Source organism: Bos mutus, chromosome 3, assembly GCF_027580195.1.
Source record: "Bos mutus isolate GX-2022 chromosome 3, NWIPB_WYAK_1.1, whole genome shotgun sequence".
NCBI lineage: Eukaryota > Metazoa > Chordata > Mammalia > Artiodactyla > Bovidae > Bos > Bos mutus.
This window is the reverse complement of record NC_091619.1, coordinates 31,693,660-31,710,514: the sequence shown is the minus strand read 5'-3', so window position 1 is coordinate 31,710,514 and position 16,855 is coordinate 31,693,660. Positions and strand designations below refer to the sequence as shown.

The window sequence follows — 16,855 nt, the reverse complement described above, 5'->3', positions numbered from 1 at the left end:
AACGAGATATACAAGTTTATCCACAGCTGCCCCATGCTGTCCTCCTTCCCTCATCTCCTATGGATGACAGCTCCCCTTCTCTCCTCTAGATCCCCTGCTCTCCATCAGCTGTCAAGTCACTGCATTAAAAACAAAAACGAAACAGCAGATCTAAAAGCGACCCTCCAGTGATTTCTTAGCCTTCCCCCGACACTGCCCTGTCTTTCACTCCCAGCCTAGCTTCCCCACCGAGTGTCCACCTTTTCTCCCCGTTTCTCACCTCTCCTCCTTCCTCCTTGTCTTCTGGCCCCAGGACTCCCTGAACATCTCCAGCTAAGCTCACCCCTGCTCTCGTAGCACCTTTCACTCTGTGACACGGGTCCCCCTCCTCCCTGGTAGGCTGTTTTCCCACGGCCTCCATGACCTCTGTCGCTTTTCCTCCTGCCTCCACTGCTGCTGCTCCTCTCCCTCCCTTGTTTGAGCTTCTTCCCTGCTGGCTTTTTTGGCTACATTAGTTGCAGTGAGCAGGGGCTACTCCCTAGTTGCGGTGCATGGGCTTCTCATGGCGGTGGCTTCTCTTGTTACAGAGCACAAGCTCTAGAACATGGGCTCAGTAGTTGCGGCACACAGGTTTAGTTACCCCGTGTCATGTGGGCTCTTCCCAGACCAGGGTTTGAACCCGTGTCCCCTGCACTGGCAGGTAATTCCTAACTCCTGGACCAGGAAAGTCCCCTCCTTCCTGCTTTAAACTCGCAGACCTTGACTTGGCCCCGGCTCTTGCCTCTTCTCGCTCTACCCACAGCCTCAGCTGCAGTCCCTTCTGGTCCATCTGCTTCTCACACATCATGCCTCAAGCTCTGTGCTCCCCTCGAAGCTCCGAACTCAGTTGTCTGACTGCTGGCTTGATATCTCCTTGTAGAGATCTCAAGGACACATTAAACTCAGTATCTCTAGGAGGGATGTCTGGACCTCCCCTGTTCAAACCCCATCGAGTCTTGCCCCTATTCCACTGTTTCCATCTCCACCCACTAGGGTCTGCAGGCCAGAGATGTGGCCGTCACCCTGGCATCTCTGCCTCCAGCGCCCCCATCAGCAGTCCATCACTAAAGCAGGCTTGGGTTTTCCCGCTATAGCCTCTCCATCTGTGCCTCCCTGACCCCAGACAATGCCACCATTATCTCCCACCTGGGCCCCAGAAAGTGTTTCCTTGCAGGTCTGCTGCATTCGCTGGTTTCTTTTAGAAATGCCCACCTGACAGTTTCCTACCTCTTTCACACCCCTCACTGCTTTCCCTGTTCAGTGCTTTTTTAGGATCAAGACAGGATCCTCACGCTCGTCTGCTCAGGCTCCACTGACTCTCCCAGCCTCTCCTGTTCCACTCCGGCCTGTCCTCAGCACTCCAGTCAGGCTGGCCTCCTCTACTTCCCTTCTTCCACACACCCCATGTGAAAAAGGTATCCTTCCTTTTCCCCCCTCAGGGCCTCTGCACACACTGTTCCCTCTGTCTGAGTCCTCTTCTCTCCCTTTAGTGAGGGCAGCTCTAACAACCCTTTCTGGACTCCCTGGTGGCACAGTGGATAAGAATCTGTCTGCCAGTGCAGGAGACACGGGTTCAATCCGTGGTCTGGTAGATTCCACGTGCCACCATGCGCCACAGCTACTGATCCTGCGTGCTGCAGCTACTAAGGCCTGTGCACCTAGAGCCCATGCTTCACAACCAGAGAAGCCAGCACAGTGAGAAAGCCTGTGCACTGCTACAAAGAGTAACTGCCCCCCCCACTTGCTGCAATTCAAGAAAGCCCAAGTGCAGCAATGAAGACCCAGTGCAACCAAAAAAAAAAAAAGATCTCTTCCTCTGGAAGCTTTCCCTGACCTGACTCAACTCAAATCCCCCATCACACGCTCTCCTAGAATTAGGTACCTGGCTTTCTCAGCCCTTGTCACTTTTGGAACTTAGCATCTGTTTATAGGCTCGTCTGACCAATGTCCATCTCTCCAACTAGAACGTCAGCTCCATGAGAGCTGGGACCTTACCTGCTGTGGACCAGGCCTGGTCCACAGGGTTTGCTGAGCAAGTGGCTGATGTCGTATCCACAGGGAGCCCCCAGCACGTTATAGCTGTTGAGAGTACAGTGAGGGAGAGGGGGTGGGAGGATGCAAGGGGCTCTTGGCTCCTTAAGGTCTGCACATTGGGCTTTCTTGGTGGGCCAAAGATGGCTTTATCTCTTCAGCACATGATGGGAGACTGTAATCTCCCTGGAATTCGAATACTAGCCAGCCAGGCAGTGCTCCTGGGCCTCCACCTGTGTACAGGACCCGAAGCCAGAAGGCTCTGCTGTCACCTTCCTCTTCTTCTCCTCCTCCCTGAACCCATCATTCTGCCAACCTCCATGCATGCCACCACCTTCTCAGCTGGGGAGTGACTCCTGGTGCTCAGACATGCCTGGGAAGCTGCTGAGATGCTGAGCTTCTGCCCTCAGTGTTAGGGCTGAAATATCAGAGCTGGAAGAACCCAAGCCCATCATTTTACTGTGCCCACAAGGAACAGACTCCCTCACAGGCATACAGCAAGGGGCAGCCGGCCTGGGACCATGTGGGGCTGTCCCCGCAGGGGAGGCAGATTTTCTAGTTCACCCCTTGCCTTCCTCATCTGTGTGGAGTCAAGTCACTTTGGTCAGCCTCAGCAGCAGAGGTCTGAGGGGAAAGTGGTCAGAGGAGTATAGCTGCAGGCCAGCTGTGTCAGGAGCTGGAGCTGGGAGGATGCCGCTGCCCAGTGTCGGACAGTCTGTATTTAGTAACTCCTGAGTCTCAGCGGGCTGGCTCCAGTGCTTTGAGTGAGTTATTTCATCCTTGGTCTTAGTTTACTCTTTCCAAATATGAATAACAATTCCTTCCCCTCCACCAAAAAAATTCCCCCAAACACCCGCAAAAACCAAAAGCCCACCCCTGGCTTGACCTGGTCAGAGGCCTTTTGTCAGGATTAAATGATCCTGTGCACGAGGCACTGCTTAAGACTGTACATTTGATCTTCACAATCACTTTGGGAGGGAGTTGTTCAGTCGCTAAGTCATGTCCAACTCTGCAGCCCTATGGACTGCAGCAGGCCAGGCTTCCCTGTCTTTCACTGCATCCTGAAGTTTGCTCAGACTCGTGTCCATTGAGTCGGTGATGCCATCCAACCATCTCATCCTCTGTCGTCCCCTTTCCTCCTGCCTGCATTCTTTCCCAGCATCAGGGTCTTTTCCATTGAGTTATCTCTTCACATCAGATGGCCAAAGTGAAGCTTGGAGCTTCAGCTTCAGCATCAGTCCTTCCAACAAATATTCAGGTTTGATTTTCTTTAGGATTGACTGGTTTGGTCTCCTTGCTGTGCCATCCAAGGGACTCTCAAGAGTCTTCTCCAGCACCACAGTTTGAAAGCATCAATTCTTTGGCACTCAGCCTTCTTTATGGTCTAACTCTCAAATCCGTACATGCCTAATGGAAAACTCATAGCTTTGACTATATGGACCTTTGTCAGCAAAGTAATGTCTCTGCTTTTTAACATGCTTTCTAGGTTTGTCACAGCTTTTCTTCCAAGGAGCAAGTGTGTTTTAATTTCATGGCTGCAGTCATTGTCCACAGTGATTTTGGAGCCCAGGAAAATAAAATCTGCCACTGTTTCCACTTTCCCCCCATCTATTTCCAGTGCAGTGATGGGACCAGATGCCATGACCTTTGTTTTATGAATGTTGAGTTTTAAGCCAGCTTTTTCACTCTCCTCTTTCACCTTCATCAAGAGGCTCTTTAGTTCCTCTTTGCTTTCTGCCAGAATAGTGGTATCATCTGCATATCTGAGGTTGTTGATATTTCTCCTAGCAATCTTGATTCCAACTTATGATTCATCCAGCCCGGCATTTCACATGATATACTCTGCATATAAGTTAAATAACAGGTGACAGTATATAGCCTTGATGTACTCCTTTCCCAACTTTGAACCAGTCTGTTGTTTCATGTCTCATTCTAACTGTTGCTTTGTGACCTGTGTACGTTTCTCAGGAGATAGGTAAGGTGATCTGGTATTCTCATCTCTTTAAGAACTTTCCACAGTTTGTTGTGATCAACACAGTCAAAAGCTGTAGCATAGTAATGAAGCAGAAGTAGATGTTTTTGTGGCATTCCCTTGCTTTTTCTATGATCCCACAGATGCTGGCAATTTGGTCTCTGGTTTCTCTGCCTTTTTAAAATCCAGCTTGTACATCTGGAAGTTCCCGGTTCATGTACTATTAAAGCCTAACTTGAAGGATTTTGAGCATTACCTTGGTAGCATGTGAAATGGGTGCAATTGTATGGTAGAACATTCTTTGGCCTTTTGGGACAAAGACTTTATTATTATTCCCATTTTTCAGCTGAGAGAACAGAAGCTCATAAAACAGGCACCATCACTTGCCTAAGCCTTCTCAACGGTTTCAAGAGGGAGTCAGACTTAGATCTGGGTCTGTCTGACTCTAAAATCCTATGCCGGGCCCAAGCCCTAGTCGCCGCCTTGAGGAGCAAACAGTAAAAGGAAAACAGACATGAAAATGTTTGGAAGTTACTCCATGCCCTCTAGATGCTGTGGAGGCCCTGACTCCTCTCACGTCTGAGGGTCTGGCAAGGGGTCCCCTCTCTCAGAAGTGTCTGAGTTCTATGCTTCGAGTTGGGTGAGCTGAGGGGGTGGTTCTTCTGTGATCTAGGGCATGTGCAAATGAACTTTAGGTCTTTTTCTTTTTTGGAAAAGGGAGTTTGGGTGAGCAAGAGGGAGAAGTTGGTGTCTTTCTCATGGTTGGAAGTGGAGGAGGTATCGGAGATATTGGTGTTCTTACTTGTCTTGTACTATTGTGTGGGCTGTACGCTGCATGACTCCAGGAGGCACCATTCACACTGTAGTCTGAGTGAATGACACTCCCTAGAGTTTGCCCTACACATCATTGCTGATAGCCTTGAAGATGTTCCTTGATATGATAGCTCCATGGTAAGCAGTGATAGCAGTTAAAATTAACTTGGAACTTACTATTAAGCACACAGCATTGATTTTATCTTACCTAGGGCCCACAACAATCATCTGAAGTTGATACTATTTTTTTTATTAAAGTAGAGTTGATGTACAGACTTCCCAGGTGGCGCAGGGGTTAGGAATCTGCCTGCCGATGCAGAAGATGCAAGAGGTGCAAGTTCAGTCCTGGGTCAGGAAGATCCCCTGGAGGAGGACATGGCCACCAGGAAAATGCCATGGACAGAGGAGCCTGGCAGGCTGTAGTAGTAGTCGTCCATGGGGTCACAAAGAGTTGGACATGACTGAGCGCACGCATGGGCGTACACACACACGGGCACACACACACTGGCACACACACACGGGCACATACACACACATGCACACACACAGTTTTTGTACGATATTATTAAAGTTACAGGTGTACAATATAGTGATTCACAGTGTTTAAAGGTTATACTCCATTTATAGTTATTATAAAACATTGGCTGTGTTCCCTGTGAGGTACAGTACATCCTTGCAGTTTATTTGAAGCCTAATAGTTTGTGCCTCTTCACCCCTACTCCTATGTTGCCCCTCCCCACCTTCTCCAGCTGGTAACCACTGCTTTGTTCTCTGTGTCTGTGAGTCTGTTTCTTTTTTGTAATGTTCACTAGTTCATTGTATGCTTTAGATTCCTGATACGCTTGTTTTCTGCGTTTCACCTGTGGGGAACATGAGGCTCAGGGGGCTGGGGGAGTTGCCCGAGGTCACACAGCCACAGTTCTTTACCACTGTGCCACGCTGCCTCTGTGAGGCTGAGGAAAGGGGGTGTGGTGGAAATTCTACTGCAGGTGAATAAAGCTCTTTTTTTTTTTTTGGCTACCCCACGTGGCTTGTGGGATCTTAGTTCCCCCCATCAGGAATGGAAACCAGGCCACGGCAGTGGAGGTGCTGAGTCCTAATCACTGGACTGCCAGGGAATTCGCTAAAGCCGTTATCTCTGTGTCTCTTTTCTTCGCCCTGCCATGGCTCCCCCTCCCCGGCTGTAGCTGGACAAGATGTTGGACCCCCAGGTCTGGCGGGAGGCAGCCACACAGGTCTTCTTCGCTCTGGGGCTGGGCTTCGGGGGCGTCATAGCCTTCTCCAGCTACAACAAGCAGGACAACAACTGCCACTTTGATGCCGCCCTGGTGTCCTTCATCAACTTCTTCACCTCGGTGCTGGCCACCCTCGTGGTGTTCGCTGTGCTGGGCTTCAAGGCCAACATCATGAACGAGAAGTGTGTGGTCGAGTAGGTGGCACCTCTCCTCCTGTCCTCTCTTCTCCAGTCCACCTTCCCCTGGGAGAGCCCCCCTCCACCCGGGCTGGGGGATGGAGGTCAGAGCAGCTCTCTGTCCTCAGCCCTGGACGACAGGGCCAGCTTCAGAGATATCTGTGTCCATGGTCTTCAGTGACCTTCCTGGGTGTCTGCGAGGTGCCCCTGGATGGTGCCCAGTCCTGCCTTTTTACCTGCACTTTTTTTTTTTAATGTTTTTACTTTGCTGTCTCTTTTGTGCTGCAGAAATGCTGAGAAAATCCTGGGGTACCTCAACAACGACGTCCTGAGCCGGGCCCTCATCCCTCCCCACGTCAATTTCTCCCACCTCACCACCAAGGACTATGCAGAGATGTACAAGGTCATCAAGACTGTAAAGGAGGACCATTTCTCAGCCCTGGGCCTCGATCCCTGCCTTCTGGAGGATGAGCTAGATAAGGTATGGGGGAGGCTGTCCTTCCATGGACGGGCAGGAAGACAGATGTGGGAGTGCAGGGCCCAGAGACAGGCTATGGGTGGCTGGAGCTTGGGTGCAGAAAGCCACCAGGGACTCATTCTTTGGCTTGATAAGCAAGGATCTACTATGTGCCCAGAGTGAAAGGTACTGGCCAAAACCCCTGCCCTGAGGTAGGCTGAGTCTCACTGAGAAGACAAGACAGACACATCCCAGAAATCCCAGGGAATGGGACAGCTCTCCCGTTTCTTGAACGGGTTTCCTGTGCAGCCATCACTGCCACGTGGAATGCACTGGGACCTGTGCCTTAGACACGGCATACAGGATGCGAGTCTTTGCATTAGTGTCTACCCCTTGCTGCCTGTCCCTCCGGGCCCTCATGGCAGCTCTGAGAGCTGAGTGTTAATGTTGTCTCCTGTTTCACAGGCAAGCAGCCTTTAAGCTGGGAGCATGCTCGAGATCTCATAGCTAGGAAGTTGGGGAGCCAGGGTTCAAGTCTTGATGCTTCTGCCCCTCCCCCACTGGCATGGCCACAATGACCTTTAGCCCCTGGGGAAGGCAAGGATATGCTGCCCTTCGTTGACAAGCAGGCCCAAGCTTAGACACTCTGCTTCTGTCCCCGTTTGCACAGCCAGAGACTTTCAAAGTGTTCCGTGAGAAGGGGTAACAGGAGACAGACATGCCCATGGGGTCCTGGGATCCAGCTCATGCCAGGGCGCACTGGGGGCTGCGCCAGCTCCCGTCTGTCAGCCTCTGCCAGCCTCCATGGAGCCAGGGATGGTGAAGCTTTCCCTGCTTGTTGAAAAGTCATTGTTCAGTTGCTCAGTCACATCTGACTCTTTGCAACCCCGTAGACTGCAGCACACCAGGCTTCTCTGTCCTTCGCTATCTCCAGGAGTTTGTTCAAACATCAAGAACCCCATGAATAGTTGAAAAGTTAGCTGCATTCTACTGGCACCGACCTAATGCTCAGGGACTGAGTCCCCTGTCACCTCTCTCATGTGATCAAGAGCTAAAAGGCCCTGTCTGGGCTCCCCCGCCCTGGTTTCTTCCCCTGACAGTATAAAGGACGGCCCCCTTCCTTGAGACCCTGCCCCATTCTCACAGGTGGGGCCTGGTCCTCTGGATAGAAGTAGGATTTTTTAAAATATAATACAATCTTGATAACAACCAAATAACAAGAACTACTCTCACACAGTTGGGGTGGGTGTTCCCTGACCCTGACGCTACAAGGAGAGCACAGAAGTGACGTCAGTGGACAGTGTGTGGTCAGATCCCCATGAGCGGGGGCCCCAACATTGCAGCAGTGGTTCTCTACCTTGGCTGCCCATCAGATTCTCCTGGGAGCTTTATAAAACCTTAATATCCAGCTTTACCCCTAAGCCAAGCAGATCATTGTCCTTGGGGAGGGACTCAGGCATCAGTGTTTTTTAAAGGCTCCAATGTGAGTCCATTGGGCAGCAGAGGCTGAGACCACTACGGTAAGGTCTGGAATTCAGAGCTGGGGGGGGCTGCACTACTCAGAGGAGGAGAGTCTTGAGCTGGTTATGTTTCTAAAAGAGAGTATCTTCATGTGAATCGCTGGGGGTCCTTGGACAATGCGTAGATTCCAGGTCTCACAGGTGAAGTCCCGAATTAGTGTTTTACTCCCTGGGGTGTATTCTGATGCCCACTCAAGTTTGAGACCCACTGGCCAGAAACAAGAGAATTTAGGTGGGGGCAGGGATCACTGGGAAAGAGGGAACGGTTATTCCTAAAGCTCCAAGGGCAGAGAGAAGGAAGCAGGAGGCTCCCAGGTGGGCATGGCCCCCACTGAGCCCCACCCTCTGCCCCCACCCTCAGTCTGTGCAGGGCACAGGCCTGGCCTTCATTGCTTTCACCGAGGCCATGACGCACTTCCCTGCATCCCCCTTCTGGTCTGTTATGTTCTTCCTGATGCTCATCAACCTGGGCCTGGGCAGTATGATCGGCACCATGGCGGGCATCACCACACCCATCATTGACACTTTCAAGGTGCCCAAGGAGATGTTCACAGGTAACTCCTCCCAGTGGTCCCCAGTGGCCTTGTGGGCTGCCCCGGGAGGGTGGGGGGAAGTGATCAGGTGGTGGTTTTGACTTTGGAAAGATTTGGTTCCCACTGGGTTATTCATGACTCCATACTTAGAAAGCTTCCCTACCCCCACCCAACCCGGGATGCATCTGGAACCACCCCAAGAAGAGCAGTTCAGAGCCAGAAGGGAGAAGGCTATTTGGGAATCTGTGCCAAACCTGGGCTGGGAACTAGGCCTCTTTCTTGGTTCACTTGCCCCTCTCCCCAAGGGCCTGCTGAGGTGTCTGGGCAGGATGGCCTCCTTCCTTGCCAGCCCTGCACCCTGTTTCATCCTGATCACTCCCAGCTCCAGGGTGCTCCCCACCTAGTGGAGTGGGAGCTCAGAACCTGGGCATCTGGACCCCTGCCCCACTCCATGCAGGGCTGGGCCTTCTGGAGGGTGAGCTGCAGGCCTGCTGGGGGGAGGGCTGGGATGGGAGGAACCTGGGGGCCCTGAAGACACCCCAGGCCCCACCCACCCTGCACCTTTGCCCCCACACTGGCCTCCCGGCTCTCTGTAGTGGGCTGCTGTGTCTTTGCATTCTTCGTGGGGCTGTTGTTCGTCCAGCGCTCCGGAAACTATTTCGTCACCATGTTTGATGACTACTCGGCCACCCTGCCACTCACCGTCATCGTCATCCTCGAGAATGTCGCGGTGGCCTGGATCTATGGGACCAAGAAGTAAGGGGTGGGGGTGCGTGGGGAGAGGTAGGGAACAGGAGGAGAGGTCCGTCCCCTCATGACTCCCTGGAGAGTGCTGTGTTTCCAGGGCTGCTTGTGATTTAGGCAGGAGGTCACAGAGTCAGAATGTTAGCCAGAAAGTGCCCCCCTACAAATCATTTAGGGAAACCAAGTCTCAGAGAGAGGATGCAATTGCCCAAGGCTGCTTGGCTGGAGTGAGGCCATTCTAGTTGCAGTGCGTGGGCTTCTCCTTGCAGTGGCTTCTTCTGTTGCAGGGCATGGGCTCAGGCACGCAGGCTCAGTGGTTGTGGTTCTCTGGCTCTAGAGCACAGGCTCAGTGGTTGTAGTGCATGGGCCTAGTTGCCCTGAGGCATGTGGGATCTTCCTGGACCAGGGACCGAACTCGTGTCTCCTGCATTGGCAGGCGGATTCTTAACCACTGAGCCACCAGGGAAGCCCTTAATAATGTTTTAAATCTGTGATTACACATGTGCTTTATTCTTAACTGCATTAAGTTACAAGATCTAGCTGTGGGTCTAATAACAGTGGTAATTTCTAAGTAGTGATGAGCATGAATGAGATTTGTAGGTATCTCAATTGTAATGTGATAAAATATCTGTGATTTAAGCAACTCTTTACAGCCTCATGGGTACTGATAATACTGCTGTCATTGCTTGCTCTTGTAATAGAAAGAAACACAAGATTTCAGTTAGGTGTTACGGAGGTAAAGATGATTTTTTAAATGCTATTCATGTACACAGTCTGCCAGTCTTCCGAATTCCACCCATAGGCCCAATGGTTAGAAACCTGAGTCGGGGCAGCCTTCTGCCTTTGGACGCCAGGGACAGGCACTTCTACCTCTCTTCCAGCAGGGGGAGTCTAGAGCCAGGTCGGTGTGAGTGGGGTTGGGTGCCCAGGGCATGTCCTGTGGCCTGTACCCTTTCCCTGGGTGAGATGTGATGTGACATAGTCAGAGTAAGTTAGAGGAGGTCAGCAGAGGCTTTTCAGAGGCCAGCAGGGCCGCAGAATAATGTACTGAATGTGAAGAGTAGAAGAGCCTGGAGAGAAGGGACTGGGGAGTGAAGGCTTTGGAGGAGGAGTCTGGGGGTATTGGGCAAGTGCAGTGGGGGTGCCAACTTCTGGACTCTCTGCTGCTCCTGGCAGGTTCATGCAGGAGCTGACGGAGATGCTGGGCTTCCAGCCCTACCGCTTCTATTTCTACATGTGGAAGTTCGTGTCTCCGCTGTGCATGGCTGTGCTCACCACAGCCAGCATCATCCAGCTTGGGGTCACGCCCCCAGGCTACAGCGCCTGGATCAGGGAGGAGGTGAGAGCGGGGGCCTGAAACCCCAGGGATCTGGGGTGGCATCTTCCCAGGCCTTTAATACAACAGGAAACAGAGATAAACCCTTACAGGGCGACTACTCGATGCCGGGCCCCACCAGGGGCTCTGTACATCTGATCTGTAACTTTTCAGCAACCCAAAGAGAGAGGTGGTTTTATTGCTATCACACACATGGGAAAACAGGCAGAAAGCTGAATGCACTTGTCCAGTCTTTCTAACCCATGTTTCCCCTCCCTGTGGATGACTCTGTGACCAGCCCAACTTTACACAAGTATAGAAACTTGGGGAGGCTCAGCCCTTAGCCAAGGGGACCAGCTGACCCGAGGATCAGCGCCTGATGACCCCAACTCTGCCAGTGCCTGGGCAGTGCGGGAGGGGTGGGAGTGGGGAGGAGTCTGAGATGGTGAGGCTGCTGCAGAGCGAGGCAGGCAGCAGCACTCACCCGTGTGCACCCCTAGGCTGCCGAGCGCTACCTGTATTTCCCCAACTGGGCAATGGCTATCCTGATCACGCTCATTGTCGTGGCCGTCCTGCCCATCCCTGTGGTGTTCGTCCTGCGGCACTTCCACCTGCTCTCTGACGGCTCCAACACCCTTTCCGTGTCCTACAAGAAGGGCCGCATGATGAAGGACATCTCCAACCTGGAGGAGAATGACGAGACCCGCTTCATCCTCAGCAAGGTGCCCAGCGAGGCACCCTCCCCCATGCCCACTCACCGCTCCTATCTAGGGCCTGGCAGTACATCACCCCTGGAGACCAGCGGCAACCCCAATGGACGCTATGGAAGCGGCTACCTCCTGGCCGGCACCCCTGAGTCAGAGCTGTGACCACTGCCCTGCTCTGCCCGCCTCACCCCTACCCCCAACACACACACCTAGCCAGCCCACGTGTCCCCATCTAACCTCGCCTTCAGGCCAGGCCCTCAGCCCAAGGAGTGGGGCTCTGCCCTGCCTCATGCCCCACCCCTGTCCCAGCCGACTTGTGCTCCCTAGATCTGAGTGGGGGCTGGGAGAAGCTCTGTCCCCCGAACTAAGCCCCCACCCCAGCTAACCTTCTGAGATCGTCTTACCAAATTGCAGCTGAGTAGCTGGAACCACCCAGAAGTCCCAACTCCTGGCACAGGGGAGTCTCCAAGCGGCTGCTCTCGAGTCCCTCCCTCTCTTGCTGGTGCCTGCAGTTCTTAGGTCTTGGGGCCCCTTAGGTCTGTGCTGCCAGGTGGTGGCTGTGGTGAGGGGCATCGGGATGGGTTAGGCAGGGTGTCCTGGCCCAGAGGTGCCCAACTGCAGGTTAGTGATGGGACAGAGGTGCCAGGACTCAGGGCTCTGATTTGGGGATGGAGTCTGCAGAAATCCCCAGAGGGCTCTGATTTGGGGATGGAGTCTGCAGAAATCCCCAGGCTCGGCTTGGTGAGGCAGATGGCTCCCGCTGGTTTGAGCATGAGCTACGGCAGCAGAGGTGGTGAAATGAGGGAGCTCCTAAGCACCTTAGCACCCAGCTCAAGACGGACCTTCCAGTGTCCTCGGCCTTGCCTGGGTGGGTGGGGAGTGCTCCCACATCCTGCCTGAGAGGGCGATGACTGGCCCCAGAATCATTCCCCCTCCCTTAGGGCTGAGCCTGCCTGCCCTCCTCCCACCCCTGTCCTGGAGCCCAGAGTGGTGCCTCTGCCTCTGCCTTCGGAGAGGAGAGGTTTCCAGAGCACACCTAATGGTTCCCAGCACAATTCAGGTGATTTGGAGCACAATTGTGAAGCACACCCCCTCCCCTCTCGCCCAGGGCCTGCCTGTCTTGCTAGTGGCAGCTTCTCTCCTGGAACAGGGGGCCCTGGAGTTCAGGGGCTCACACCTGGAGAAAGTGATAATTTCACTGCCCCTCTGGGCCACCTCCACTCTCCTTGGATAAGCACAGCCACCCGGTGTGCACGGCATGTGTGGACACCTCAGAAACCTTTCCCAGGCTGCCTGGCCAGTGGTAGGGAGGGCCACATGCAGTGCTGGGGACACCGAAGCTGCCCAGGGCAAGGGCCGAGACTGTCCTGTGTCCCAGCCTTGAAGCATCCCCACCCATGCTTACATTCACTCCCCCAGGATAGGGTTGTAGGTTAAGAGGATTAGGTTCTGATCGGAGGTCAGAAGTGTGCGAAGCGATGAATGGACTGATGAAAGGATGCAAGGATGGGTGGATGGAAGGAAGGAGAGAAGGGACGGAGGGAGGGAGCAAGACTGGCTGGGACAGCAGACGTCCAGCTTTGAGAGCTGTGGTGGGCACGGCGGGGACAGGCCCTGGTGCTCGGCCTGACTCCCTTCACAGAGGGTCCTGAGTCAGTCTTGTGCCTCTGAGTGCTCTCAGCACTGGGGCACAAGAGCCCCAGATCCTCTCCTCACCTCTTAGTCCCTTGGCTTCCCCCCCACATTTGGGGTCCACTCGCCATCTCTCTTCCTCATCCCTCCCCCGCACATGCTCCCATTACCAGCCTTCTCAGCCCCACCCATCCTTCCTGAGTGTATGAGGGGAGGGGGGCCCACATCTACACAAAGACATGAGCTTTGGGGCACAGCATCCCGCCTTAGGCACCCCTTCACCTGACAGCACCTCCTACCTGGCCCTATGCCTGATCCCGAGCAGAAATAGCAACAGGAAAAGCAAGGCCCTAGGAGAGACACTACTATATATACTCTTCTATATATTCTGTTTCTATTGTATATTCAATCTGTACATGTGGGTGTAAATGCTGTTAAATGACAAACCCAATATTATGCTGTGGCTGGTGGACTATTTTCATCCTCAGTGCTGTACAGATCTATTTTCATTGTATATTTGATATATTTTTAATTTTGTAGCGTGTGGCTGGACCAGGCCCTATCGTGCCAGCCTGTGACAGGGTGGCTGAGCTGGGGCCGTCTGCTTGATCCTGTGGGCTTGATAGTGCTTAGAGCTGCTGCTGCAGGCTGGGCCCATCCCGTCGTGTCTCTGCCATTAGACGTAGGGCCCAGAGCTTTGTGTGTGTGCGTGTGTGTGCGTGTGTGTGTGTGCACATATGTGGGTGTGCGTAGGGTGCTGATCTATGACTCCTAGTGTGCACGTTCCTGAAGACCATGCTGCCTCCTCCTCTCAGCTACGTTGGGCAAGGCCTCAGGGTAAAGTCTTGTGGGAAGCCTGTGAGAAAAGCATATGCCTCTTGCTGGTGACTTACTGCCTTCACACCGTCAGGCTTGCCAGAGACAGGAAATCAGGGGTCTTAAGGGGTGGGAGAAGTCTGCACATTTATTTTCCAGCCAGACTTCTGGCTGTACCCACTGGCGTCACAAGCTCTTCATCCCCTGGGAGAGTGCTGGGTTTCTGACGATGCTCAGGCCCCCAGAGGGCCTCATCTCAGAGTGCCTCTGTCCTGCATTTGCCCTTGAGACATCCCTGACTGCTTAGAGAAGGCTGCCCCTCCTCTGTGCTTCTGACACACACACCTCTCTGCTCACTCTCAGGAGAGCTGGGAGTGGGCGGGCCAGTGGGGTCAAGGGTAAGTGGGGCATCTGACAGGTAAGAGCCAGCCCCAAATTCTCTGGAGGAGCAGGAGGTGGCCAGAGAGGGCTGGGCCCCTGTGTTCCTGCACAGAGTCCCCAGGTGGCTCACTTTGGTGCTGTCCATGCAGTGTCCACAGGGAACAGAGCAGACTCCTGGGCGGGGCGGGGCAGGGTGGGGCAGGGGTGTCCCTGAAGGAGTCCCTGGTCCCTGGTCCCACCTCTGCCTGGCCTCCAGCCCCCATCACCAGCTTCTTGCTCAGGGAGCCCTCTCTGCTGAGGCAACCTGAAGCCTGAGTGAGACCCATGTTGGGTGGACAAGTGGGCACACAGGTTGATGCCCACTAGACTGACTTTTGCCCTTGAGCAATAAGTCCGTGGGGACTGCTGCTTTCCTAGTGCCAGGAAGAGACCCCTCGAGTCAGCCTATAGGACGTGAGGCTAGGGGTCAGAGCCTGCATAGTCCGGGCCCGAGTAGGCCTGCAGTGTTACAGGCAGGGGACTGCCCTCTGCCTTTCTTCTCAGCCGCACTACCCCCACCCCTTGCCACCAGAATACAGGTTGGGACACGCTTGACACCCTGAGCCCCCGCCTGGCCCCTTCACTGGGGCTTGCTGCCCCTTCACTGGGGCCTAGTGACTGGGGGTGGAGAAGGAGAGCCCAGACTCCCTTCTCTTCGCAGGCACTGCTTTGTACAGACCCAAGCACACACGGCCAGCAACCCTTTCAGTTCTGGCTTCAGTTCAGAGCGATTCCAGTCCACGTGTCCCACGCTGGTCAGAACCCTGGGTCAAGGACGCTCGGCCAGGGGAGGGGATGAGGCACCGTCACCCCTGCAGCCCCTCCTTCCTCTCTACTCCCCACATGGTGTACAATAAAGCATCTGTTCTTACCAAACGCCTCTTGCCTTTCTGACCTGCTCCGGGATGAGGGAGAGGGGATGGGGAGGTCACAGATCCTGAGGACAGCTTTGGGGTGAATGCCCGGATTGGCGGGGGTGGGCGAGGACCGCTGTGGGAGTCTGGAAGCTGCCTGGCTGTCCAGTTGAGGAGTCCGAGGGGCATGAAGAAGGGCACGCATTTATTTCCCTAGGAATCGTCCAGAGTGATTGATAGCACATACGCTGGCAGCAGGCCTTATGGATTCCGAGTAGTTCACACGTCTCATCTCCTGTGATCACAGAGTAACAGCTCAGAAATGCACCGTTGTCCAGGTTTTTCCAAGTGAGGGAAATGAGGCTCCAGCTGATGGTGTTTGGTGTCTGTGTACAAGATGTCATAGGGGAAATTCTTGTCCTGCTTTACTGCCAGGAAGAAAGCCAGTAAGTTCTGCCAGGGTGGAGGTGGGAAGGGCTGGGGGTGGGAAGGTGCCTGTGTCCAGAGGCCTGGGACTCAGGTAGGGGGCAGTTCTCCAGGAGCAGGCCGTGGTGTAAATTCTGAGGGAATGGCCCATCTCTTCAAGGTAGCTATCTCTTTCGCAAACTTCATTAGAAGGTAGAGATGAAATATGAGACTGTACATTGCTTGTTTTCTCAAAGTTCAGTCTCAAGTATTTATTGAGCATCTGCTGAATGCTCAGCTCTGAAGAACAGAATGAACTGGGGGGATAGGGGAAGCGCTACTTTGCTCACTCTCAAGGAGCACAGACATTGGAAGAAACAAAAAGTCTGGCTCCTGGAGGAGGCCCCACCCCACAGCACCCCACTCCAGTCTAGAATGAGGCTGCCTGATCCCTGACACAGCCTAAGTCCCCCAAGGAACTTGCATTTCCTTTTCCTGCCACAGAAAAGAAAGTGGTGTTCCAAGAATGGCCACCAGATGGCATAACAACCTCTCGCTCCAGCTCCTACTCCACTTAACAGTTTCCATCTCTTATTCCTTTGTGGGCTAATTTATTCTTGAACAATCATTTATTAAGTGTCCACCATGAACAGACTCTCTGTGGATATACAAAGATAAATAAATCAGCACCCACTGTCCTGAGTTTGGAGAAAGGAGCCCCTCCTCTCCCACCCACCATCTCCAAATCTCCTCTCTCTCAAACAGGGGAATGTCTTGGTACTAAAAATATCACTCCTTGAAAATTAATTCAGTTCTTTGTTTGGAGGTAATGTTTGGGGTTGGAATGCCAGCCCTAAAGGACACATTGATTCACTAAGAAGCAGTATCACAAATTCTTGAGTTTGAGGGAGTTAAGAGTCAGATGTCCCAAGTTCAAGTTCAAATGACAACTAGACTTCCGCTTCCTGAGAGAATAATTAGAGAAAGTTATTTAAGCCCTCTGAACTTTAATTTTCTAGTCTGTAAGATAGGTATAATGAATGGATTGAATGAGATAACATGTTGTTATGTATCAATTTACTCCAAAGCTTAGCGGCTTGAAACACCCATTTTATTATACCGCGTGGTTTTTTGGGTGAGGAATTCAGGCAGGGCTTATCTGTGTGGCTCTTCTAGTGGCAACTGAGGTTGCTCAGTGGTATTCAAC

The 16,855-nt window shown here is 53.2% G+C and overlaps 1 protein-coding gene across 2 annotated transcripts in view; it reads left to right on the top strand.

The window, feature by feature from the left end:
• The window catches only part of SLC6A17 (solute carrier family 6 member 17), a 55,516-nt gene extending 40,257 nt beyond the window's left edge, over positions 1 to 15,259 (top strand). For both annotated transcript variants that reach the window (XM_005891285.2, XM_070367524.1), the window contains exons 7-12: positions 6,022 to 6,263; positions 6,534 to 6,726; positions 8,584 to 8,776; positions 9,352 to 9,511; positions 10,676 to 10,838; positions 11,315 to 15,259. In XM_005891285.2, coding sequence (XP_005891347.1) covers positions 6,022 to 6,263; positions 6,534 to 6,726; positions 8,584 to 8,776; positions 9,352 to 9,511; positions 10,676 to 10,838; positions 11,315 to 11,683 — 1,320 coding nt within the window. In that variant the 3' untranslated portion in view covers positions 11,684 to 15,259. The remainder of the gene's footprint in view (positions 1 to 6,021; positions 6,264 to 6,533; positions 6,727 to 8,583; positions 8,777 to 9,351; positions 9,512 to 10,675; positions 10,839 to 11,314) is intronic.
• The last annotated feature ends 1,596 nt before the right edge of the window (positions 15,260 to 16,855 follow it).